We start from the raw sequence: 26,561 nt of genomic DNA, 5'->3' as shown, positions 1-26,561 counted from the left end.
ACTCACATTTGTTATGTGTAAAAATGTAGTTCATAATTTGCCTTTAAACAGTTCATAGCTTCCTGTACATTTTCAGGATTTAGTAATACGTTTCTCTGGTTCCTTTCCTTTAACCCATCATTACACACAGCTGGGTGCCCCCCCTTCCATCTCTGATGGATGCAACCTACAGATCTGCAGGGGTGGGGGAGACCCCCAGCTGCATGTATTAAGGGGGCTAAGGAGGGGGCTAGGGGAATTTTTGTGAAATTCTCAATATGTATTTTAATGCTCTATGTTGACCACAATCTTAGGTCAGAAGTTTGCATTAAAAGCAGAACTAAACATTCGCAATCTACAGTAACTCTTTTTAATCCTTAAGCTACTAGCCTTAGTAAATAGGTAGGAAAGTATATCATATTTACTTGTTTTAACCCTTTTTTAAAGCGATAGTAAACCACATTTTTTTTAAGCCCTGTAAGAAAACTGCATAATGTGCTAGTAGGCATTGCATACTAGCACATTAACAAATACTTACCTTAGAACGAAGCCTTCCAGTGACACGATGTCACAATTAAAGACTTCCTTACAAATTTGAATCCTCTGGCCGTCTGATAGGCAGCGCCACATGCGCACGGGAGTCACAGACTACGGCATGGAGCTCTGAAGGGACAGCACAGGTATGTTGTCCATTCAGAGCGCATGCACCAGTGACATTACTGGCTACATGCAGTGTGAATATCTCCTAAACCGTACAAGTTTAGGAGATATTCACTGTACCTACAGGTAAGCCTTATTATAGTCTTACCTGTAGCTACAAGTAAAAAGAATAATAATAATTACTTTACTTCCACTTTAGCATTTCTTCAGTTACTTCCTGGTTTCTGGCCTAGGCTAAAATAATGGGTATTTACTTTCTTTCATCTGGAGGTAAGCGGGGGGGCATCCTCAGCTAAGCACACCCTCCTGCCAGCGTGCCTGAGATAAGGGCATATGGATTCCAGAAATAAGTAAATGTACATGAATCATCTGCTTAGGGTTACCACCTCATCCCTTTACCTGTAAACACATATGAATTACACAGGTTCTGAGACTATTTTAATACAGATAAGGCACCAAGTGAGTATAATTACCACCTTAATCAGCCACAGAACCTGTGTACTGTATTTTTTGCTCCATAAGACACACCTGACCATAAGGCACACCTAGGTTTTAGAGGAGGAAAACAAGAAAAAAAATATTCTAAACCAAATGGTGTACTAAAATATTTACCAGTGCCCATGAAATGCAGCCTGACCAGTGCCAATACACTGCAGCCTTACTTGTGCCTGGTGAGGATGTCATCACACCTGACAGAGCAGCCCAAGCCGGCCTGCTCTGTCTTCTGTCTGTGACAGGCAAAGGCTCAGGATGACAGGATCGCCCGGCGCTTGTGGGGAACCACCTGGGCAGTATTCGCTCCATAAGACGCACAGGCATTTCCCCCTGTTTTTTTTTTGGGGGGGGGGGAAAGTGCTTCTTATGAAACGAAAAACACGGTAATTCATATGTGTTTGGGTTTAAAGAGAGGAGGTGGCAACCCTACATCTGCCCTTACTCAAGATGGCTGTGACTAGAAATGCTAGGGGGGTGTTTTTCAAAGTGATTTCTCAACAAAAGAAAGCATGGAGACATGGATGGGTGGTCACTACTTTGAAGAGGAGTATCATTGTTATGGCAGAAGATAGCTGCCATAACCCCAGTATCCTCTTCTTAAGCAGGCGGTCCACTTTCAGATAAAAGTGTTCTTTGCGGCGGATTCACCTCGTGATCACTTTTATCGGTGGCGGTAGAGGGCACCCCCTCCCGTCATGATTTGGTGCCCTCCACCACTTACCGAAGCATTTGGTAGCGGCGGAAGTTATCCGGTTCTTCTCCCTGTTAGGCATGGAGATGAGTGAGGGGAAGATGGCCCCCACTTATCTCCATATCATTGCAGGGTGGAAGTGACGTCAAAACGTCTTAAAGGGATTTTTTTTTTTTTAAATGACATTAAATTATTTATTTATTTATTTTGATCCCAGATCATATATTTAAGAGGTCCTGTCATGCTTTTTTTGTATTACAAGGGATGTTTACATTCCTTGTAATGGGAATAAAAGTGACACAATTTTTTTTTTTTACAACAGTGTAAAAATAAAATATAAAAAGTAAATAAATAAGAAAAAAAATGTAAACACGTGCCGTACCGCCGAGCTCACATGCAGAAGCAAACACATACGTGAGTAGCGCCCGCATATGAAAGCCGCGTTTAAACCACACATGTGCGATATTGCTGCAATCGTTAGAGCAAGTGCAATAATTCTAGCCCTAGACCTCCTCTGTAACTCAAAACATCCAATCTGTAGAATTTTTAAAAAATTGCCTATGGAGATTTTTAAGGTTAAAAGTTTGTCACCATTCCACGAGCGCAGGGGCGTACCAAGCGGGGGCGGGGGGGAGTTCCGCCCCAGGTGCCACACATTGAGGGGGGTGTAAGTGGCTGGATGGCATTGCTATGGGGTTCACTCTGCACTCAGACACTGTCTGACAGAATCATGAAGGGAATCCCTGGCTCTGGCTGCTCTGTTTTTTGTGAGCTGGAACACCCCCAGCACTGCGCCCGAAATAGTATGATCTAGTTTCTGTTTTCACCTGCTAGCTCCACCCACCACTGCTGAGCAGCCGAGCTGAGTGTGTCATCATTCAGCGCAGGGGTGGCTGCTGTTACACTCTGTGTCCACATCATCTTCCGGAGTCTAAACCTCCCCAGCTGAAGCTGAGAGCCGAGGTGAGCTGGTGATAGGGGTGTGTGGGTTGTGAGAAGACGCTGGAGGAGTGTGTCTGTCCTGCTATCCTTACTGTGCTGGTCTGTCATAGAAGGGGAAGTGGGGGGTTGCTGTGTCCACCACCACCCAGGTATAGTGTAGCTGACCTGATGTGGGGTTGCAGAATACAGGCATGTGCTATGTACAGGTTGTAGACTCCAGATTTGTGCTATGTACAGGTCGCAGAATGCAGGCGCGTGCTATGTACAGGTCGCAGAATGCAGGCATTTGCTATGTACAGGTTGCAGAATCCAGGCGCGTGCTATGTACAGGTTGCAGAATGCAGGCATTTGCTATGTACAGGTTGCAGGCATTTGCTATGTACAGGTTGCAGAAAGCAGGCGTGTGCTATGTACAGGTTGCAGAAAGCAGACGCATGCTATATACAGGTTGCAGAATGCAGGCGTTTGCTAAATACAGGTTGCAGAATGCAGGCGTTTGCTATATACAGGTTGCAGAATGCAGGCGTTTGCTATATACAGGTTGCAGACTCCAGATTTGTGCTATGTACAGGTTGCAGAATGCAGGCGTGTGCTGTGTACAGGTTGCAGAATGCAGGCGTGTGCTGTGTACAGGTTGCAAAATGCAGGCGTGTGCTGTGTACAGGTTGCAGAATGCAGGCGTGTGCTGTGTACAGGTTGCAAAATGCAGGCGTTTCCTGTGTACAGGTTGCAGAATGCAGGCGTGTGCTGTGTACAGGTTGCAGAATCCAGGCGTGTGCTGTGTACAGGTTGCAGAATGCAGGTGTGTGCTGTATATGGCTGTGTGACCACCACCTACCTATAGTAGCTGAGCTGTGAGCTTACCTGGTAAGGGGGGGGGGGGTGGTGGTGTTGCTGTGTTCACAAACCAGGTATAGAGTAGATGAGCTGATCTGATAAAGATGTGGACTTACACCCACATCTTGCAGCCATCAGATCCGTCCAGCAAGCAGCAGGTCACAGCAGCATCTTGCCATCTTCCCTGCGGCCATCAGATCCCATCCATGGTCCAGCAAGCAACACGCCTTGTCAGCAGGTCAGTTCCCAAATCTGAATCAAATCATCAATGCCAGTACTGTCCTCGGGGACAGATCCGATCCAGAGATCGCCATACAGTGGGATCTCTGGATCAGATCTGTCCCCGAGGACAGTAGATAATGCAAAGTATGGGCCATACTTTGTATTGTCAGCTGTCTCACTCTGATGTCTCCCTCATAGCAGCTCCAGTCCAGCTCTCCACTTTCCTGACCTTGGCACGATATGTCCAAAAATGTGGCATCTGCTCACACCTGAGTGACTGACACCTCTGTCCTGTCCCGTCTATTGTCACTGGCTAACATTAATGAACAGCATCGGGAGCGGACGTCCCCATCCCCCCACAGCTCCACCCAGGTCTCCCATCCCACCCGCAGACCTGAGCCACCAGCCAGCTGGCCAGACCCGAACAAAGCTGAATTTGCCTTTGATCAGGTCTCCGATGTAGAAAACTGGAAGCGACAGCACGGTGTTACTTCCAGTTTACTCGGTAGCCAACAGCGCCATTTAAAAAAGAAAGCAGAATTAAAAAACACTGATCTTGGCAGAGGAGGGTGTTTTTTTGTGGGTGTTTTTACAGTTGGGGGGTGCCAGATATAGGATGGGCCCTGGGTGCCAAATGCTTTAGGTACGCCCCTGCACGAGCGGGCGCAATTTTGACGTGTGACATGTTGGGTATCAATTTGCTCGGCATACCATCTTTCACAATATAAAAAAAAAAAAAAATGGGCTAAAGTTACTGTTGCCTTATATTTTTTAATTCAAGAAAGTGTATTTTTTTCCAAAAAAAGTGCGCTTGTAAGACCTCTGCGCAAATATGGTGTGACAGAAGTAATGCAACAACAGCCATTTTATTCTCTAGGGTGTTAGAAAAAAAAAACACCCTAGAGGCTCAGTCAGTGTTTTCAGTTTGTTGTGCTTACAGTTTTGTCCAGTTTAAAGTGGTTGTAAACCCTCCCCTACAACTTTGTCCCATGTGAATCAGCATAAAAAACCCTAATGAACATTGCTTGTAGATATCTCCTTACTTGCTTAGTATTGTTGTAATCCTTTTTGTTCTTTAGAATGATGTCACTGAGCATGCCCAGATCTCCCCCAATTTACGGCACACTCTCTATGTCTTATCTATCTGTTATCAGGACTTCCTATGGCACACAGCACTGAACTCCCAGCAGGCTGCTAATCACTCAGAGCTTCCTTCTACACACCATGTGACCATGTGACCTCACATACAGTGTAAATCAGGGAAAGGGACAGCAGTACTGCAGTCTTATCAGCTGAAGCTGATAGGACTCATACAGGCAAACACTAGGTAATCAGCACAAGTAAATACTATGAATTAAAACAAGTCAGCTATGAGCAGGGAAGCAGGGTTGCTATAGAAACGTTGGATTGAGAAGGAGGCTTGGTTAACAGTACAGGAAGTGCTCAATGTAAGGGCGGAAATACACTCCACTGTGGACTCAGAAAACAATACTTAAGATGGCGCTGCCTAACCCCTGGAAACAAGTTTTTTAAAGTTTCTTTAAATCGGTCCTCCACCTTGAAGTGGAAGTTCCGCTAATCTTATCCCTCCCCCCCTCCGGTGCCACAATCGGCACCTTTTAGGGGGGAGGGGGTGCAGTTACCTGGATAATCCAGGTATTTGCACCCACTTCCGGGACAAGACCGCCGCAGATGCCCCCCGTTGTGTTCTGGGAAACACACAGTTCCCAGGACACAGTGGGGACCAGCAGAGACGTGCAGCGCGACTCGCGCATGCGCAGTAGGGAACCGGGCAGTGAAGCAGCAATGCTTCACTTCCCGATTCCCTGACAGAGGATGGCGGCGGGGGCAGCAGAGAGACGACGATTGCTCGTCATCTGCCGCCGACATCTCTGGACCCTGGGACAGGTAAGTGTCAATTTATTGAAAGTCAGCAGCTGCAATATTTATAACTGCTGGCTTTTAATAATTTTTTAAAGGTGCAGAACCACTTTAAACAGTAAGTAATATGCAATTTGGGCTGGATTACAGTGGCTATAGTTTGATAATTACTTATTATATTATAATGGACTAAATGAAAAGAAGCATCAGAGTGGGAGAGTTTACCTCCTCTTTAAGGAATGGAATTTTATCAGTCACATACTCTACTAACTGCAAAGCCAAACACACAAAATAGTTTCACTTTCTTGAAGATCCTGTAGATACATCAGCATTCAGGAAGAAAAGGATTGATGTAAATAACTCTGTACTCTTACTGGAAGTATTGGGCCTCTCCCAACAATATTTAACCGTCCACCCTTATCCCCCTATTGTGTTAATTACTTCTCACAATCATGCCTCATAAAACAAACAATGTCTGACAGAGACATAGAGGTGAAGGCATATTGCTAGAGATACAGGAAGTGACTCAAAGATGAACTTTACAGAGATACAAAACATCTTGAGACCTTTCTCCTGACGTCTTGGACGCAGTAGGACTCAGGATGTGAAAGGGCAGGACCAGAAGCTAATAAGGTCCTGCTAGATGCACATACACTGAAAGGGAACACGCTGACAGAAGTAAAGAGTGTAGTGTGAAGAGTGGTACTGCCGCTCCCTCATTGTCCAATCAGTGGGTAGTGGGCAGAAAGATGATATCACTATAAGCTGAAATCCAGTGGGGCCCCCTGAACTGCAAAGGTTAAATGCTTGTCTGGGGAGAGAGGAATAAAGTCAAATACTTTGCTCATTTCTAACTTCTGCAGGATTATTCCTCTTCATTAGACTTCTCTCCCCAGCAGCTCCTCTTCACTGGTTGAGCGGTCACAGCTCTCCAATGTCATCGCTTACAATGTGACGAGTGGTTCCCCATTGTATGCAATGATTTAGAGGGCCCGAGTGAAGAGTGCTAAAGGAGCAAGAAATCGTGTAAGTAGTTGGCGGGTTCACACTTATGCGAATAGGATGTGGGTTTTCTCCACATCCAATTTGCATGACAGGAGAGTGTGACTGGCTCTCAATGGAGCTGGTTCACACAACTCCGGGGGTGGTCACGGTCCGTATTTGGAAAGGGTCCTGCTTATCTTTGATTCCAATTCAGGTGTGAATTCAGGCCAAAATACGGACCTGATTTGCACCTGATTCCATGAACAGGGACCCCCTGCTGTGACCTGTGGCCGTAGCATGTGTGAACCCAGCCTTAAATATTGCAGTTTAATGGTCTCCAGACTGCGGCGTGGAGGAGGAGCCATGACGTAGGAGACAGGCGTCCGTCCGTCCGAGCGCCCGTCCGAGCCTCCCTGCTCTGTCTCCCTCCGGCACGCATCTCCCCATGACTACATAGCCTGAGGCCGTGTGCTCTCGTGACGCCGTGACGCCGCTCTGAAGCGGCCTGACCCTTCGCCTGACCCTTCGCTCCGAGGACCAGGAACCACCCCCGCCAAACTCAGCAGCAGTCCACGCCAGTGGAGGGGCTGCCCAAGAATACAGCAGCGGAGTTCTTCGTTCTTCAAGCCGCTGCTACGGCGGGACGGGACCCGGACTGCATACCCCTGAAACGGAGGCGAGGATCCCTGTTGTAATCCACCGGAGCACAAGAAGAGGCTGATAGAAGGTGCTACACAGTACACAGACGACAGAGCGGTAAGATAAGCAGCAGGAGGGAGAAGCAAGGGGAGTCTCTGCTGAGTTTTTGCTGGATTGGTGAGAGGTGAGAGGCATGGTCACGGACGCTATGTTAGAGAAGGGGAGATACCCCTAGGTAAATTGGAGCCTATCCTGCCCTACCTCCCTTTGCCTTAAGGTTTAACTTGATCTGACAGAACAATATAAGGAATGGCTGTTTGAGCTGGTTCTACATTTTTTGCTGTTGAGGTGACTCGATTGCAGGAGTTATCTGCTACCAGGGGAGGGAAAAGGAAAAAATAGTGCTAACTAAAGGACGTTTTCCCAGAAACCCTCCCACCCCTGGCTATAGGGGACAGCTTCTTTTGTGTGCAGTCGCCCATACAGAGTCTGCAAGAGGAGATTTGTTATGTTGCCAACAATAGTCGCTGTAGGAGTTCAAATGCTGATGTAAGAGACCCTACCGCTGTCAAGCTGATTTACACTCTCCTGATTTTTTTTTTTTTTTTTTTTTTTTTTTTTTTTTTTTTTTTTTTGGGAAACATATTGTATGGTTTAAAGAATGTATAATATGAGTGTATCCTATAGTCTGCTAATTAATACTAGTAGCCCAATATAAAGAGGAGGAAGTAGCGGATCATAAGGAAGAAGGAAGAAGAGAAAAAACTTTCCTCTTTTTTTTTTTTTTTTTTTTTTTTTTTTTTTTTTTTTTTTTTGTTTCTTTCGGGTATCTCGATCTGAACAACACCTGAGACATCATGATAGAGGACTCATCGGTTATTCTATAACCCTCTGTTTTTTTTTCTCTTGTTCTTTTTTTTCTGTTTTTTTTGTTTTGTTTTGTTTTGTTGGACATTTTGGACATTTGGGTTGATAAAATTCAACTGGTACTGACCGCCCCCAAATGTAATAACATAATAACACTGTGATTGTTGTTTTTGTGGTAGGGTTTTTTTTTTTTTTTTTTGGGGGAGCTGTCTAAAGTGGCTGTAAAGATTTAGGCCGATATTTTTTGATAGGAGGAAGGGAATTAAATTTTGATAGGGCTGCCAGGATGAGAGGGAAAGCAGGCAAGATAAATAAACAAGTAACCCCCGCCGCAAGCCCGGTCGGAATTCAAAAATATATGGCCGCAAATACTAGCATAAGAGCAGAAGAAGAGTCTGGTAGCCCCAGGATGGAAAAACTGCTCCGCCCGGGCCCTAGCAGACAGAGGGGAGAAGATAGCAGAGGGACAAAGAACCCGGTCGTTAAGGCAACTGAACTTAAAAAAAAAAATAGCGTGAACTTACACAGTGGGGATAGCAGCCAGAATGAAGCTCAAGGAAGGGAGGGACTAGAACATCTAGAGGCAGGAGAAAGGAGTCTAGATGGACAAAGGGAATTCGACCAGTCCCCACAGATTAGAGAGATGCTCTCAGAGATGTTCATGAGAATGGAGACCTCTCTAAGGGCAGATATTGCAACTATAAGGGAGGACATAGGTTTGGTTTTGGGGAGAGTTGAGGAGGTGGAAAACAAAGTAGAGGCCCAGGAGCACAGAATAGATGGAATCCTAGAGCAGGTAACAGCCCTCCGTAGGGGAAATAGAACAATTAGATACAAATTAGAAGACCAGGAGAATAGAAGCAGAAGGAAGAACATACGAATAAAAGGTCTCCCTGAGACAGTTAGCGCATCTGCCCTTGGAGAGATAGCCCAACAGATTCTCAATCCCTTATTAGATAGAGAAGCTATAACCCCACTGAAGCTAGATAGAATACACAGGATGACGCGACCTCTTGGAGTTAGATCAGAAGCCCCACGAGATGTCATAGCGAGATTTCACCATGTAGCGGAAAAAATGCAGGTAATGAGAAAAGTTAGAACACAGCCAGGGGTGCTCTACGGAGACGTGGAATTGCAGATTTACTCCGACTTAGCGGGGGAGACGCTTGGAAGAAGGAGACGGTTGAAACCGCTAACGGAACTATTGAGAGCAGCCGACATCCCATATCAGTGGGGATTTCCGGCGTGCCTCATAGGGAAGAAAGACGGTCGATCTGCGGTTCTACGTTTCCCGGAGGACCTACAAGAATTTTGTGAACAGTTAAGGATACATCCTGCTCCACAGATAGAATGGGACACTGAAGAGGTTCTAGGGGGTGAGAGGAGTGGGATCCAAAGGACTACTAGACAGGATAGGCCGAGCGATTGGAGTCGAAAGAATCCAATTACCTGAAGCTGAGATAAATCTGAACAGGGGATTAAGAGGAGGAGGGAGGAGGGGAGGAGAGGGGGGAGGCTTGGGGATGTTTCGGACGGACATGGGGGCGAACCCCAGGGATACTATGGGGGAGAGGAGACCACCGACACTGGCCTACCAGTCCCATAGGTTTAACATGAAAAGGGGAGTCCTACCCAGTCTCACGAGACGTTTTGTTATAGGACAAGGGGAGGGAGGGGGGAGGGAGGGGGGTTTTGGTTTTTTGGGGGTTTTTTATGGGTTCTCACTCGGTCCTTCTACAGGGGTAACAGGTATGGTCACCAACGGGTTCACTAGACGCTCCAAAAAGAGAGGGAGAATGCCCCTTGGAAGAGAGGTATGGGGATAGTTAACGTTATTACCTATAATGTAAGGGGCTTAAATACAAAAATGAAAAGATATAGAATAAACGATGAGTTGCAGCATATGGAGGCAAATATAGCATGTCTCCAGGAGACGCACTTAACATGCACCTCAGGGGTCAGACTGAATTCGGTTGATTTCCCGGTATGGATTTATGGGGATTCCCCATCCTCGTACTCCAGAGGGGTTGCAATAGGCTTCAGTAAAACAACGAGGTTTAATTTAGAGGAGCGACTAGTGGATCCGGAGGGACGATACCTGTGTCTAAAAGGAATGTTGTTTAACCTTAAATGCACAATTGTAAACATTTATGCCCCAAACGAGAATGCGGACATATTCCTAAAGAAAATATTGAACAAATTAGAGGATTTTAAAGAGGGGAAATTAATTCTTGCTGGAGATCTTAACTGGAGTGTAAACCCTAAAGTTGATACTTCAGCGGGAGGCCCAAGGACATCGGTATATAAGCAGAGAATGTTTTTAAGGGCGTTGGCTGCATTCCAACTACAGGATGCCTGGAGAGTACTTCACCCAAAGGATAGGGATTACTCTTGCTTCTCCCCGGTCCATGGTTCCTTCTCTCGAATAGACTATATCTTCCTGGAGCATTCATTTCTGAAAGCACTTAAGAAGGCGGAAATAAAAGTTAGAACTGTGTCAGATCATGCACCAGTTATGATTGGGTTGGAGATAGGAGAGGACCATGGACCGAGGCTGAATTGGAGATTGAATGAATCTCTGTTACAGGACAAGGATTCTGTAAGTAAGGTTGAGAGGGAGATAGAACAGTTCTTCAGATTAAATGATACACCGGGAATTTCAAGCCCTATACTATGGGAAACGCATAAAGTGGTAATAAGAGGGGTATTAATAGGGATTGGAGCAGGGAAAAAGAGAGAGAGAGAGAGGAGGAAAACCCTACTGTATGAAGAAATTCAGAGATTGGAGCTGGGTAGCAGACCAAGGGGACTGCACGATACCCAGGATCTAGTAAAAAAAAAGAGAGAACTAGAAGACTATCTAGAACAGGACAGGAGGGCCACCTATCACATTCTGGGAACAGAGATGTATCAATGGGGAAACAAAGCCGGTAAATGGCTAGCCAAGAGGGTGAAGGATAAGAAAAGCAGAACCTTTATCCCAAAAGTAAGAAATGAGGCGGGGGACATACAAAATATGCCGGAGGATATAATGAACACGTTCTATACATATTACAAAGCCCTATATAATATTCAACAGGAAACCTTAGAGAATGGAGGCCGGGATGCAATAAAGGACTATTTGAAAGGGATAGATATCCCCAAGGCTAAACAAATGGAAATGGAAGCACTAGAAGCCCCAATATCAAAGCTGGAAGTCGAATGGGCGATCAAAAATACAGCTAAGGGAGGGTGCCCCGGGCCAGACGGTTTCCCGATATCATACTACAAGGAATTTCAAAAACAGCTGGCCCAAAACTATGCGCGTATTTTAATGCAGTGGGGAGGGATGGAAAATTTCGAGAAGAGACACTACTGGCGCATGTGGTCCTGATCTTGAAAGAGGCAAAGGATCCGTTGGCAGTGGAAAGCTACAGGCCAATTTCCTTGCTAAATTCAGATATTAAACTCTTTGCAAAAATTATCTCTGAACGATTAAGACCTCATGTCCCAGAGTGGATACAGCAGGATCAGGTAGGTTTTACTCAGGGGAGAGAAGGTCGGGATAACGCACTAAAGACTATTATGCTATGCCAGGAAACCATAAGACAGAAGACCCCCTCGATACTCATGTCTATAGATGCTGAAAAGGCATTTGACAGGGTTAGTTGGGGGTTCTTATTCGAAGTGTTGGAGCGATATGGATTGGGACAGAGGATGAGAGGGTGGATAGAAGCTTGGTATACTAAGCCTAAAGCTAAAATAAGAATAAACGGGACCCTGTCCTGCCCCCTTGAACTGTGCAACGGGACAAGACAGGGCTGCCCGCTCTCCCCAATACTATTCATTCTGGCACTAGAACCCCTCCTGACTGCTATTAGGAAGAATCAAAACATCCAGGGAATACGGGTAGACGAGAGGGATTATCGGGTTGCTGCTTTTGCAGACGATCTTCTGCTCTATATCTCTAGCCCGGAGACCTCTATACCGGCGATTATGGAAGAACTAAAAAAATATGGGAAAGTCTCCAACTTTAAGGTTAACGCAACCAAATCCGAAATCCTAAACTTAAATATACCAGTAGAAGAACAGAGAACCCTACAAACTAAATACCCTTTTAGATGGAGTGGGAGGGAATTGGCCTACTTAGGAATAAAGCTTACAGCAGGGATGGGGGACTTGTATGAGGCTAATTATATCCCCCTACTGAACAAAATTAAACATCATTTAGATAGGATCCAATACAAAGCTTTATCATGGATAGGGAGAATAAATATAGTTAAAATGTTTATTTTACCAATGTTTACTTACATATGTCAAATGGTCCCCATATTATTACCACAGGGATATCTTAATAAATTAAAAATGATGATTAAAAGATTCATATGGAAAAAAAAAGCGGCGAGGGTGGCCCTTAATACTTTGATAAGAAGTAAAGTCAGAGGAGGATTAGCAATGCCCGATTTCAAAAAGTACTACGAGGCCATAGCAATCTCACGAATCACAGACTGGACACACAACAAAAAGGGGAAGGATTGGGTGGAATTAGAAATTAAGTTAAGCAGAAGGGAGTTAGGGGAGATAATATGGATACCCGCAAAATATAGAGAATTAGGGATTAGCACAAATTTATTGACAAAAGGGTCACTGCGAATATGGGACACAATAAATAAGAGACACAAGTGGGTACACAACTCACCATTTATGCCATTACTAGACACTAAATTTTTTTTACCAGGGCAAGAGGAATATGTATATTATAGCAGATGGGCTAAGAAAGATAAAATTAAATTACAAGAGGTTATGGAAGGGAATAGGGTATGCACATATGAGGAATTAATAGGAAAGTGGGGGCACAAGCCTTTAGATAAGTGGAGATATTCACAATTATATTATTTTATTCAGTCTTTAACACAACCACTACGAGGACCGGAGCAACTTAGACCTCTGGAGAAGCTGATAGGGAACCCTCAATGCGTTGTAAAAAGGATCTCAAAAATATATGACATCTTAATAGAGGTAGAAGAGCAAAAATACCCCCCCTATATGGAGAAGTGGGAAAATGAACTGGGACCGCTGAATAATGATCTCCATAGAAATAGGATTATTAGACGAACGTACTCGGTGGCCAAAGACCTTCAAACTAGAGAGATGTCATATAAACTTTTAACAAGGTGGTATATAACTCCACAGCAAGGAAATAAAATTAGTAGCGAGACCCCCGCAACATGCTGGAGAGGCTGCTCAGCGGTGGGGACCTTTGCTCATATATGGTGGGAGTGCCCCAAGATACAGATATACTGGGAGAAAATTATAAAAGCTATCTTTGAAATAACAGGGGAAGGGATTAGAAGAGACCCATGGGTTTGCTTATTTCACGACTCGGAAAAAGGAGAGAGAGAGTATGGGCACTCCCTGGTTCCTTGTCTATTGAACTCCGCTAAGGCACTGATCCCGCGTAGATGGAGGAAACCCGACCCCCCCTCGATGAAGGAGTGGGTAGAAAGGTTAGAAAGGACACGAAATATTGAAGAGACAATCTATAAACTGGATAACCTAGAAGGGAGATATCAATATAAATGGCTACCGTGGATACAATTTGGAAAAACTGAAGGTTATTTAAGGCTGCTCGACTGTCAGTAAAGAAGAAGGGAAAAATCAGAAAGAGGGGAAAACAAGACAGAGAAGGAAAAATGGAAAAGGCCCGGGGAAGGGACCGAGTGAGAGGGGTGGGGAGGGAGGGATAAGGGAGTTCATTCTTAAAGAAATGTTGTTGTATTTATCAATATGTTGAATAGTTTACGTTTGTATACTTTGAAAAATCTGAAAATAAAGAATAAAAAAAAAAAAAAAAATATTGCAGTTTAATAAGGGGACCCCACTGCAACAGGTAACTTTTTTTCTTCAGCTCAGGTTCAAGCTTTAAGGCTCATTCTCACAGATGGCAGCTCTTGGCCCCCGAAAAGAGATCTGTGGTGGATTGCTTTTCAGGGGGTGTTTGGCAGGTGGCGAGGAAGTGATACGTCACTTCATCATCACTTGTTTTAGGCTAAACCACCTGCATTGCATGCTGTTGCAAAGTGGTAGTGACATGGCCCCAAACACTGAAGCCAGTTGTGTTCATCATTCTAATATTCTCTGAAATATTGCCTGTGCCATGTGCAACACAGGAAAGGCAGGGGGAGATTAAAGAGCTGAATGCATGGCTTAAGATCTGGTGTAAGACGGAAGGGTTTGGGTTTGTAGAGCATTGGACTGACTTTTCATTGGGGTCCAACCTATATACTAAAGATGGTTTACACCTGAATGGAAGGGGGTCTGCTGTGCTGAGGGACAGGTTTATGGGAAGGTTGGAGGAGTGTTTAAACTAGGAGGGGGGGGGGGGGGTTTGAACTAGAATTCAATCGGGCAGACAGGTCAGTTAGGGATCAAACATTTATGGAGGGTGGAATGGGGATAGATGGGGGGGAGGGTTATGGCAGGTGACAAGAAAGTTCCCATGTTACAAACAATCATTGGTAATGATAGTGCGATTTGTACTACTAAAAAAGATATGCAAAACACCAGAGAAAAATGTAACAATGCATTAAAGTGTTTGTTCACAAATGTCAGACGTCTGCCAAGCTTTCAGAGAGGCAGGGCAAAAAGGAAAGGTGGTGGGGTCTGTCTCTATGCGAGAAGTGATCTCAAAGTAAGCGTGAATGAGGACTCAGTTGATGGAGAGTGTGATGTGGCTGAAGCATTATGGGTGGAACTTCATATAGATGTGCGTAGTTCAAAGTTAATCATTGGAGTTTGTTATAAACCACGCAATGATAACGAGGAGGTGAGGACTCAACTCTTTGCAGAGATGTAAATGGCTGCAAGGACTGGGACGGTGATAATGAGGGAGTTTAACTACCCAGAAATTGACTGGAGTAATGGCACTGCTGGATCAGTTAAAGGGCAAAAATGTATAAACCTATTACAGGACAGTGTTATGGTCCAGTTTATTGAGGCCCCAACTAGGAATGATGCTCTGTTGGACCTGATAATTTCAAACCATGCAGAGCTTATTACTAATGTTCATATAAAGAAACATCTGGGTAGCAGTGACCATAACATGATTTCATTTGATATTAGCTATAAGTAGAAAACACACACGGGAAAGATAAAAACACTTAACTTTAAGTGAGCAAATTTTCCAAGGATGAGAGCTGCTCTCCAGGACTTATAGTGGGAGGGAATATTGGCATCAATGGACACAGAACAGAAATGGGAATTCTTCAAAAAGACTGTTTGTGAACTCACTGCAAAGTATATTCCCATGGGCAATAAGTTTAAAAGGCTAAAAATAAAACCTATGTGGCTCACGGCCAAAGTTAAAAAAGCTATAAACAATAAGAAAAGAGCGTTTAAAAAATATAAAAATGAAGGAACACTACTGTCGTTTAAAATGTTACAAAGAATATAACAGAATATGTAAAAAGGAAAACAAGGATGCAAAAATTCAAAACAAATGACAGATTTCAAATGATAGTAGGACAAACCCCAAAAGGGGACAAAGAAAAGGCAAATGCATTAAATACATGCTTCAGTTCTATGTATACAAAGGAGCATGGGGGACCTCAAGTCCATAATGGGGATGGTATCGGAACAGCCCCAAATGATCCACAATGGCTCAAAAGTGATATGGTCCATAAATATTTAGACAGACTAAAGGTGGATAAAGCACCTGGACCAGATGGCATCCACCCACGGATCCTAAAAGAATTGAGCTCTGTCATTTCAAAGCCATTGTTTCTAATTTTTAGGGACTCAATAATGGCAGGAATGGTCCACCGGATTGGTATAGGGCCATTTGCCTATATTTAAAAAGGGAACAATGTCTTTAGCAACTAACTATAGACCTGTTAGTTTAACTTCTATAGTTGGGAAGATACTGAAGAGTTTAATAAAAATCACATAGATGAGTTCTTGCTGGAAAAAAATATTCAAGCAACAGAGAGCATGGATTCATGAAACACAGAAGTTGAGTAGTGGCTAATGATTGTTATTCTGAATGGTCTATGGTTATCAGTGGTGTACTCCAAGGTTCAATGTTGGGACCCTTACTTTTTAATATCTTTATAAATTATATTGGGCCTGGGATTAAAAGTACAATTTCAGTCTTTGCAGATGACACTAAGCTATGCAGTGGAATAACGACCTTACAGGATGTCTCCAACTTACAAACCGACCTCAGTGCTCTGTCTAGTTAGGCGAATAGGTGGCAGATGAGGCTTAATGTTGATAAATGTAAAGCTATGCACTTGGAGGCTAATAATATGCATGCATCATACATACTAGGGGGAGTACAACTGTGGAACAAGGTGCTTTGGAGGCATCTCATAAGTACCCTCCCATGTTGAGGGCATGTGGCCTGGTATTGTTCCGGAGGGGAGGGGTGCTCTCTCGTTCCCCATCTTTTCCTGCAGCCTGGCAGGTTTAATGCTCGGATAAGGGTCTGGTATGGATTTTGGGGGGAACCCTACGCCATTCTTTTTTACATTTTGGCACAGGGTTCCCTATTTTGGGGGGCACCCCTATGGCATTGTATTTTTAAATTTGGTGCAGGGTTCCACTTAACATCCATATCAGAGCTGAAGGGCCTGGCATTTTGGGGGGACCCCGCGGCATTTTTTTTTACATTTTGGTTCGGGGTTCCCCTTAATATTCATACCAGACCCAAAGGGCCTGGTAATGGACTGTGGGGGGAACCCGTGCCTTTTTTCAATGAGTTTTATCTATATTGCCGAGACCCGACAATTCATTATAGCCGCGATCAGTTTTAAATGACTTTTTTCCCTTTAGAAATATAATTTTGCTCTGGTACTGTTCTAAACATGGGAAAAATTTGCCACTTTACAGGCATACTATAGACACCCCCCAGACACGATATTTAAAGGAATATTTAATTTTTATTGTTTCACTTTAAGAATTATTAAAATCACTGCTTTTGAAAAAAACTGTCTTTTTTAAAACTTTTTTGCATTGATACATGTCAATGGCAGGACCCAGGTCCCCAAACACTTTTTATGACAATAACTTGCATATAAGCCTTTAAAATGAACACTTTTGGTTTTTCATGTTAGTGTCCCATAGACTTTAATGGTGTTCCGCGGCTTTTCAAATTTGCCACGAACACCGCATATTCTTCGCTGTGTGGCAAACAGGCGAACACCCAATGTTTGAGTTAAACCTACGTTCGACTCGAACATCTGGCTCATCCCTATATATATATATATATATATATATATATATATATATATATATATATATATATATATATAATGTATATGTCATGAATATGAGTTTTTTTTTTTCTTTTGGTGTCATGATGGTGGTAGGAAATAAACAGCTTAAACAAAATGTTTACCATGGAGTTAATTTACTAAAGGCATTAAATCCACTTTGCACTACAAGTGCACTAAAAGTGCACTTGGAAGTGTATTTGCAAGTGCAGTCGCTGTAGATTGCTGCAGATCTGAGGGGAAGTGTTGAAATGAGGGGAAGCTTTGCTGATTTTATCATCCAATCATGCATCGTGCAAGCAAAAATGCTGTTTTTTATTTTCCTTGCATGTCCCCCTCAGGTCTACAGCGACTGCACTTCCAAGTGCACTTGCAGTGCAAAGTGGAGTTAAATAACCCCCCATGCTTGGCTATATTTTTCTTTAATAAAAAAATAGCATGAGATATTACCATAAACATTTACCACCAAATGAAAAAAGACAATTTTTTCCTGGAAAAAGGTAGAATTCCCCTAAATACACTTGAGACTGTTTTTTAGTGAGTCAGTTTCAATAACACATGCCAAATTGCGAAACTGCAATAAGACATTAAGATTTTTTTTACCTTCAGGCATTAAGTGGTTCACTGCCCTTTCACCAGTCTTTCATGAATTAACCCCAGTAATAAATAAGTCCCCCCATCTCCCCACGTCATTAACCATTACAAGGGAATAACATGAAAAGTAGGCAGAAGTAAATCACATTTATCCGGACTTGTTCTATAATGCTGAAGATGTTTCCCAGCTCATGCCTCCACTTGTTCACTTTTTGTCAGGGGTGGCTCGTCCATTAAGGGCACACAGCGCTCCCCTCTCTATCCATGCCACCCCCCATATGAGTAATGGATAGATTCATGCATACGGCCATGCCGCCACCCCCTATTCATGCGTCAGGCCCCTTTTAGGAGGCCGGGCACATGAATTACAGTGGCAGGGGTGTTTTTTTGAAGCACCTGATTAGAGCCGTAGGCTCTAATAGGCTTCAAAATAGGGTGGACTTGGAGCGCAGTCAATTGTGCTCTGAGCCCACCAAGGTGTGTTAGAAATGCAAATGAATATTCACCTTTTCTAACACTAAATTGCCTCTCCGCCAATCAGGAAGTGCGGGTCTGATACCCATTTCCCAATTCACTGAAAGATCAGGCAATCCTATTGGACACCTAGGAGGAAGAGGGGGATGCATGGTGGAAGCCACCTTGATCCACACAACAGGAGGAGGAAGAAAGCTGCCACACATGCTGCCCGTCTGCTTACTAGATGGGGTAAGTGAGGGGCTTTGATGTCCTGATTGTCCTCCAGGGGAAGGGGGAGTTGCCGCCCCTTCTGAGTGACCAGGGGGGGCGAGGGTGGCTGTTTGCCAACCCCCCAAAAGAAAAAACCACCAGCCGCCACTGCTTCTTGTACCAGGACACAGCTGACACAGATTAGAACTGGAGAAGTTCTCTTATCTCCATCTACGCTTATCTATTAAAATTTATAGTATACTCTTATCTTCTAAAGAATGCTGGAAACAAAAAAGGGTGCAATACTTTTTTTTTTTTTTTTTGTTTTTTATCATTTACTTTCATGTAAGTAGTATTCAAGATAACACAATTGTTCATATTTGTACCAGCTACAAAACTTTGTGATTTATTGTTCATATCTTTTCTAATAACAACTGATTGTAAAAAACTGAAGAAGTGGCTTGGATAAGCTATGAATAGGGATGAGCCGAACACCCCCCGGTTCGGTTCGCACCAGAACTTGCGAACGACCCCCGCGTTCGGTACGAACGTTAGAACCCCATTGAAGTCTATGGGACTCGAACGTTCGAATTGGAAAGTGCTAATTTTAACGGCTAATATGCAAGATAGTGTGCTAAAAAGGGTTTGGCGACCTGCCTCCTGCCTCAGGGGACATGGGTCACTGCAAAAAAAAGTTTTAAAAACTACCGTTTTGGCGGGAGCAGTGATTTTAATGACGATTAAAGTGAAAAAAAAAGTGAAATATTCCTTTAAATATGGTGCCTGGGGGGTGTCTGTAGTATGCCTGTGAAGTGCCACGTGTTTCCCGTGTTTAGAACAGTCCCTGCACAAAATGACATTAAACGGAAAATAACACCATTTAAAACTGCTTGCGGTTTTAATGTTATATCTGGTTCCTGCAATATGGTTGAAAATCATTCAGAAAAATGGCATGGGTAGCCCTCCCTGCCCATTACCAGCCTATTTGGGTCTTGTACACATATTAAGGGGAACCCCGTACCCATATTAAAAAAAGGAAATGCGTGTGGCCCCCAGGCCCTATATACTCAGAACAGCAGTATACAGGCGGTGCAAACAAGACAGGGACTGTGTAGGTTTGTTGTGTTAAGTTGAATCTGTTTGTCATTTTCAACCGGTACATTTTTAAAGTGTAGCTCCAGTCAAAAAAAATATCTTTAAGCTTTTTGGAAAACATAGGGAAGGGTTATCACCCCTGTATAATTTTGTTTTGTCGTCCATCTTTTTTCATCTCACTTGCTGCTGTCTCCTTGCGTTTGCAAGTAGGAGATGTTTGTAAGTTGGATGTTTGAAAGTAGGGGCCTGCCCTATATTATAGCGGTATGTACTGGGTACAGAGCACACAGACAGCACGCACTATCTCCTAACACTACTGACTGCAAGCTCTATTATTAACCACTTGTTAGCCCAATGTTTGCATAAAGTGAAAGATGAAGTTATGCTGAGTAAATAGATATCAAACATGTCACTCTTCAAAATTGCACATGCCCGTGGAATGGCGCCAAACGTCGCTACTTAAAAAATCCCCATAGGCGACGCTTTAAATATTTTTTTACTGGTTACATGTTTTGAGTTGCAGAGGAGGTCTAGGACTAGAATTATTGCTCTCGCTCTAACATTCTCGGCGATACCTCACATGTGTGGCACATGCGAGCACATGGGGACATGGGCGCTTTAATTTTTATTTTATTTTTTTATTGTTCATTTTACTTTATTTTAGTTTGACATTTTTTTTCACAAAAATATATTTTTGATCACTTTTATTCCTATTACAAGAAATGTAAACATCCCTTGTAATAGGAATATGGGATGACAGGTCCTCTTTACAGTGAAATCTGGGGGGTCAATATGACCCCACATCTCACCTCTAGGCTGGGAAGCCTGAAATAAAAAATTAAAAAAAAGATTCTGTCTTTGATTGTACTGGCGAGTTGGTAGAAGCACCAGAGGGCGGTGAGGGGTGGGGGGCGTCTATGGCTGGGTACTTCAGGGTATCACCGAGTATGGCTGGGTATCTCTGAGTATGGCTGGGTATGGCAATTTATGGCAGGGTATTACAGAGTATTGGCGGGGTATTGGCGGGGTACTACAGAGTAATAGCAGGGTACTGCAGAGTATTGGGGGTACTGCAGAGTAATGGCGGGTACTGCAGAGTATTGGGGGGTACTGCAGAGTAATGGGGGTTACTGCAGAGTAATGGGGGGTACTGCAGAGTAATGGCGGGGTACTGCAGAGTAATGGCAGGGTACTGCAGAGTATTGGGGGGTACTGCAGAGTAATGGGGGTTACTGCAGAGTAATGGGGGGTACTGAAGAGTAATGGCAGGGTACTGCAGAGTAATGGCAGGGTACTGCACTGCAGAGTAATGGCAGGGTACTGCACTGCAGAGTAATGGCAGGGTACTGCACTGCAGAGTAATGGCGGGGTACTGCACTGCAGAGTAATGGCGGGGTACTGCACTGCAGAGTAATGGCGGGGTACTGCAGAGTAATGGCAGGGTACTGCACTGCAGAGTAATGGCGGGGTACTGCACTGCAGAGTAATGGCGGGGTACTGCAGAGTATTGGGGGGTACTGCAGAGTAATGGGGGTTACTGCAGAGTAATGGGGGGTACTGAAGAGTAATGGCAGGGTACTGCAGAGTAATGGCAGGGTACTGCACTGCAGAGTAATGGCAGGGTACTGCACTGCAGAGTAATGGCAGGGTACTGCACTGCAGAGTAATGGCGGGGTACTGCACTGCAGAGTATTGGCGGGGTACTGCACTGCAGAGTAATGGCGGGGTACTGCAGAGTAATGGCAGGGTACTGCACTGCAGAGTAATGGCGGGGTACTGCACTGCAGAGTAATGGCGGGGTACTGCAGAGTAATGGCGGGGTACTGCAGAGTAATGGCAGGGTACTGCAGAGTATGCACTGGTATTGCAGAGTATTGGCAGGGAATTGAGGGGTTAAATTCGGTGAGCAGCGATGTGGGCACTGCAGATGCAGCCCACATCGCTGCTGACACCGATCTCTTTCCCCTCCGCTGTACCGATCGGTACAGAAAGGGGAGGGAGGAACAGGCGTCATAACATGACGCCGGTTTGTTTCCAAGTGATCACTCCGTCATTTGACGGAGCAATCACGTGGTAAACGGCCGCTATGAGCGGCCGTTTACCGTGATGCGCCGGGTCCTATGGACCCGGCGGTCACGGATGCTCTCGAGTGCGCACACCTCGGGGCACGCGAGAGCAGAATTCTGGGAGGCCGTTAATTAACGGCCTCTCTGAGTTAAACAACCGCCCTGAAGCCGTTAATCGGCAATGGGCAGTTGTTAAGTGGTTAAAGCTAGATCACTAGCTATATAGGTGAGGTGAATATAGTGGTGTATACTGCAGTCAGGGCACAGACAACAACCACTACACAGCAGCAAGATAGGAAATCAGCCAAAAACGATTGGTGTGTACTGTGTTGAAGGTACACAGAACACCCACTGCTTCAGATGCAAAGTAACACACTACAGGAGGCCGCCTTAAAGGCGGCCTTATATAGTGTGGGGCGTGCACTACACAGTCTGAGCTATGATTGGCCACAGGCAGGATGCCTGTGGCCAATCATGGCTCTCCTCGCTGCCGGCGCTGCGATTGGCCAAGCATGCGGGGTCACAGTGCATGCTTGGCCAATCATCGGACAGCAATGCACTGCGCCAACGCAGTGCATTGTGGTCCGCGCGCGCGTCACTCGAATTTTGACGCGAACGGCCAAAACGTTCGGAATTCGCCGAACGCACGAACAGCCAATGTTCGAGTCGAACGTACGTTCGACTCGAACACGAAGCTCATCCCTAGCTATGAAATGTCCTTGGTAGAACTCATCTCTAACCCTAAGACTTCTTTCATATGGGCTGGAGGGTGGTAAAACCAGGCGGTTGAGCCACAGCTGCCGACCTGCAACTCATTGGAGTATAAAACCGTGAGAGTTTAATATTTGGCTTAGAGAAGAGTTCTCTAGTCCTCAGCATCACAGAACAAGTCAAGGTGAATGTGACTGAAGCTGGCCATACACTGATTGCAATTTGGCCGGTTCAGCAGGGACTTCCGGAATTTCAATTAGTGTGTGATTATCCCTGTAGGATAATCACACACTGATTGAAATTCCGGCGATCCCTGCTGACCCTGGAGTCAATCATGTGATCAAGTTCTGTTGAAGGGCCACGCTGGAAAATGTTTTTTTATGATCGTCTGCAGCCTGTGATAAGTGTATTCTGATAGCAGCTGACCTGCTGTCAGAATATGATGTTTCGGGTGGGGGGGGGGGGAGCCTCTATTCATCTCACTTGTATGGAAGGAGCAATCTTTTATTTATTTATTTATTTTGTCTAGCCTGCCAGCTGAACAAAGCAAAAAAGAAAAACTGTGTATGGCCAGCATAAAGGATAAGTTCACCTTTGGAACACGTTACATGTTCCATACATATAAAGGTCCCTTTTACACAGGCTGGATATGTTTTCTCAGGAGGGGATTTGTATACTGATCCCTGCTGAGTTGAGCGGAGTGGACAGGTGACAGGGTCCGCTTACGCAGAGCAGACATTGACACAGCCTGCTCTGCTCTATGGGCAGTCAGATGTAAATGGACCAGCAGTTTGTTTACACCCAACTACCTTTCGATCTGGCCAGACAGAGGGGAATGGATCCCCTTCCGTTTGCTTTTGCCGGATTGGAGGTAGGTGGGTGTAAATGGACACATGTCTGTTTACATCTGCTACTTCATAGACGAGGATGGGGGGTCCGATCAGGTCCACCTGAAAAATGGACAGGAGGACCTGATTTAACTGCTCGTGTGACTGGGGACTTGGGGTAGAAAATGTTACATGTTCCAGCTCTTCTTTCCTCCTCCCTGTGACAGTGGATCGTCTCACTGCACCTGCTGTCAAAATTTAAAAACAGGGCCTCCACACACACAGCTGCATCATACATTCACAGAATTCTGTGAATGAATGAACTACAAGTACCGTTGGCCACCACGGTTGAAGGCTAATGCCGCGTACACACGACCGGACTTTCCGGCAGACTAGGTCCGATGGTCTTCCCGACGGACTTTCGGCGGCGTTCCGATGGACTTTCTGAACGAACGTCCTTGGACACACACCATCACACCAAAGTCCGACGGATTTGAATGCAATGACGTACAAATGGACTAGAATAAGGAAGTTCATAGACAGTAGCCAATAGCTGCCCTAGCGTCGGTTTTTGTCCATCGGACTAGCATACACACGAACGGATTTCTGGATAGAAAACATGTTCTATTTCTAATGTCCGTCTGATTTTTAGACAGCAAAGGTCCGATGAAGCCCACACATGATCGAATTGTCCGGATTCGATCATGAAGCCCACACATGATCGAATTGTCCGGATTCGTTCGTTTGCTGTCAAAGTCCAGTCGTGTGTACACTGCATTATAGTTCTCAATGAACTTGATTGATTCTTCCTGTCATTCAGAAACTGCCTGCCTATTATCAGAGATACGGTCAGACAGTGAGTGTACTGAGAGTCTGCAAGATCCTTACAGGCTGCAGAGTAAAATAGGATACACACTATAAGTAAATCAGAAGAAAAAAAGATTGTTTCGATTTTCGTATAGTATACACAACTTTTGACATCCTATTGAAACTTTCCAAACTAAAATTTTCAGAAGTGAAAAACTCCAAAATTTTTCTTGGACATGACCAGAGCGATTTTCATTCAATGTGTATTGTTTTCATACGAGAGAAATCATATATGAAAGACTGTGCATGATCAGAAACAATAAACAACAACGATCGTTTGCCTGATTTTGTTATAGTGTGTACTCACTTATAAATAATGTAGCCTTTAGCTACTACTGTACTAGTTATGACATGACCTGGATAATTGAAAACCTTCACATACAACGCAAGCAGTATAATGTTGTGTACGGTTGAAGGCTTATGCCGCGTACACACGACCGGACTTTCCGGCAGACTAGGTTCGACGGTCTTCCCGACGGACTTTCGGCGGAGTTCCAATGGACTTTCTGAACGAACGTACTTGGCCACACACAATCACACCAAAGTCCGATGGATTCGAACGTGATGACGTACAAATGGACTAGAATAAGGAAGTTCATAGACAGTATCCAATAGCTGCCCTAGCGTCGGCTTTTGTCCATCGGACTAGCATACACACGAACGGATTTCTCGATAGGATCTGGTTCCGGCGAAAAAAATTGAAACATGTTCCATTTCTAAAGTCCATCTGATTTTTAGACAGCAAAGGTCTGATGAAGCTCACACACGATCGAATTGTCCGGATTTGTTCCATCTGACCTTTGCTGTTGAAAAGTCCAGTCGCGTGTACACGGCATTATAGTTCTCAATGAACTGCGAGGGTGCTGGTGAGCCTTCTCATAGTCCATTGATTCTTCCTCTCATTTAGACATTCCTGTCATTATCGAAGATACGGTCAGACAGTGAGTGTACTGAGAGTCTGCAAGATCCTTACAGGCTGCAGAGTAAAATAGGAGACACACTATAAGTAAATCAGAAGAAATTTTTTTTTCGTATAGTATACACAACTTTTGACAAACTTTCCAAATTAAAATTTTCAGGAGGGGAAAAACTCCAAAATTTTTCTTGGACATGAACAGAGCGATTTCCATTCAATGTGTATTGTTTTCATACGAGAGAAATCAGATACGAAAGACTGCATGATCAGAAACGATAAACAACAACGATCGTTTTTTCTGATTTTCTTATAGTGTGTACTCACTTAAAAAAAAAAAAAATGCACAAATGTAGCCTTTAGCTACTACTGTACTAGTTATGACATGACTTGGATAATTGAAAACCTTCACATACAACGCAAGCAGTATAATAGACTCAGAAAATTTTGTGTATTTCACTGCACTTAGAATTCCAAAAAAAAATTGCCTATAGTGTTTTATAATTTCAGTGCTGCTATTTAAATAATAAATGCAAAAGGTGTTTTTTTTTTTTTTGGGACATTAATATTAGTGTACCAACCAGTGGAATTGATTATTGGTTAGTATAACAGACTATATCAGAAATTGAGTACTTACTATTCCTAGAAGCAGTAGAAGTCACAAAATACAGCATTAAAATGATAAGTCCTTGGAGACAGAGAGATGTTTCCATTTCTGGGTTAAATTCAGCTTAGAGGCAAATATCTGCGTCCTAAACAACTCAGCAGTGCTGCAATCTTTACTGTTTTAGAAGCTTTTGCTCAGAAAGGATAAGGAAACTCAATTTCCAGGAAAACACACTTCCTCCTACATAGTGTGTCCACCCCTTTCCTCCCACTGAGTGTAATACGGCCTTCTACAGAAAAAACTATGCCAGAGATGGTGAAAACCTCCACACAACTATTCTCTCTCTGCTGGGCAATGACATCTGAGTGCAAAGTGACACAGGCTGTGTGTTTAAAACCACATATCTTAGCTATTATTCATTGTGGAAACACCCATAGAATAATTTCCTCACTGTTCCTTTCTGGTAGTGAGAGTTAATTGTTACATAAATGATAACAAACCCCAGAGGGAATGCAAAACTTACAATATCTGATACAATATAATTTTTGGCACTGACACCAACAATTGGACACTATTCCTCTCACTGACATCAATAATTGGACTGAGAGCATTTCAAAATTTTCACTCTCCTGCTGTAAGTCCCAAAGTGTTAGCAGACTCTTATGACACATACACACGACCAGTACACACGACAGATTTTCTGACGGAGTTCCACTGAAACGGTCTTGCCTACACGCAATCACACCAAAGTCCGATCGTCTAGAACG

The 26,561-nt window shown here is 44.1% G+C and overlaps 1 protein-coding gene across 1 annotated transcript in view; it reads right to left on the bottom strand.

Annotated features, from left to right (window-relative positions):
• Positions 1 to 26,123, bottom strand: part of LOC143999439 (interleukin-13 receptor subunit alpha-1-like) — a 220,936-nt gene extending 194,813 nt beyond the window's left edge. Inside the window, exon 1 of the mRNA XM_077493983.1 lies at positions 25,825 to 26,123. Within this exon, the coding sequence (XP_077350109.1) occupies positions 25,825 to 25,900 (76 nt within the window). The 5' untranslated portion in view covers positions 25,901 to 26,123. The remainder of the gene's footprint in view (positions 1 to 25,824) is intronic.
• Positions 26,124 to 26,561: the final 438 nt, after the last annotated feature.

The sequence above is a fragment of the Lithobates pipiens genome, unplaced genomic scaffold (genome assembly GCF_037356315.1).
Source record: "Lithobates pipiens isolate NorthernLeopardFrog02 unplaced genomic scaffold, aLitPip1_a1.2 Scaffold_1, whole genome shotgun sequence".
NCBI lineage: Eukaryota > Metazoa > Chordata > Amphibia > Anura > Ranidae > Lithobates > Lithobates pipiens.
This window is presented reverse-complemented; position numbering and strand designations above follow the sequence as displayed.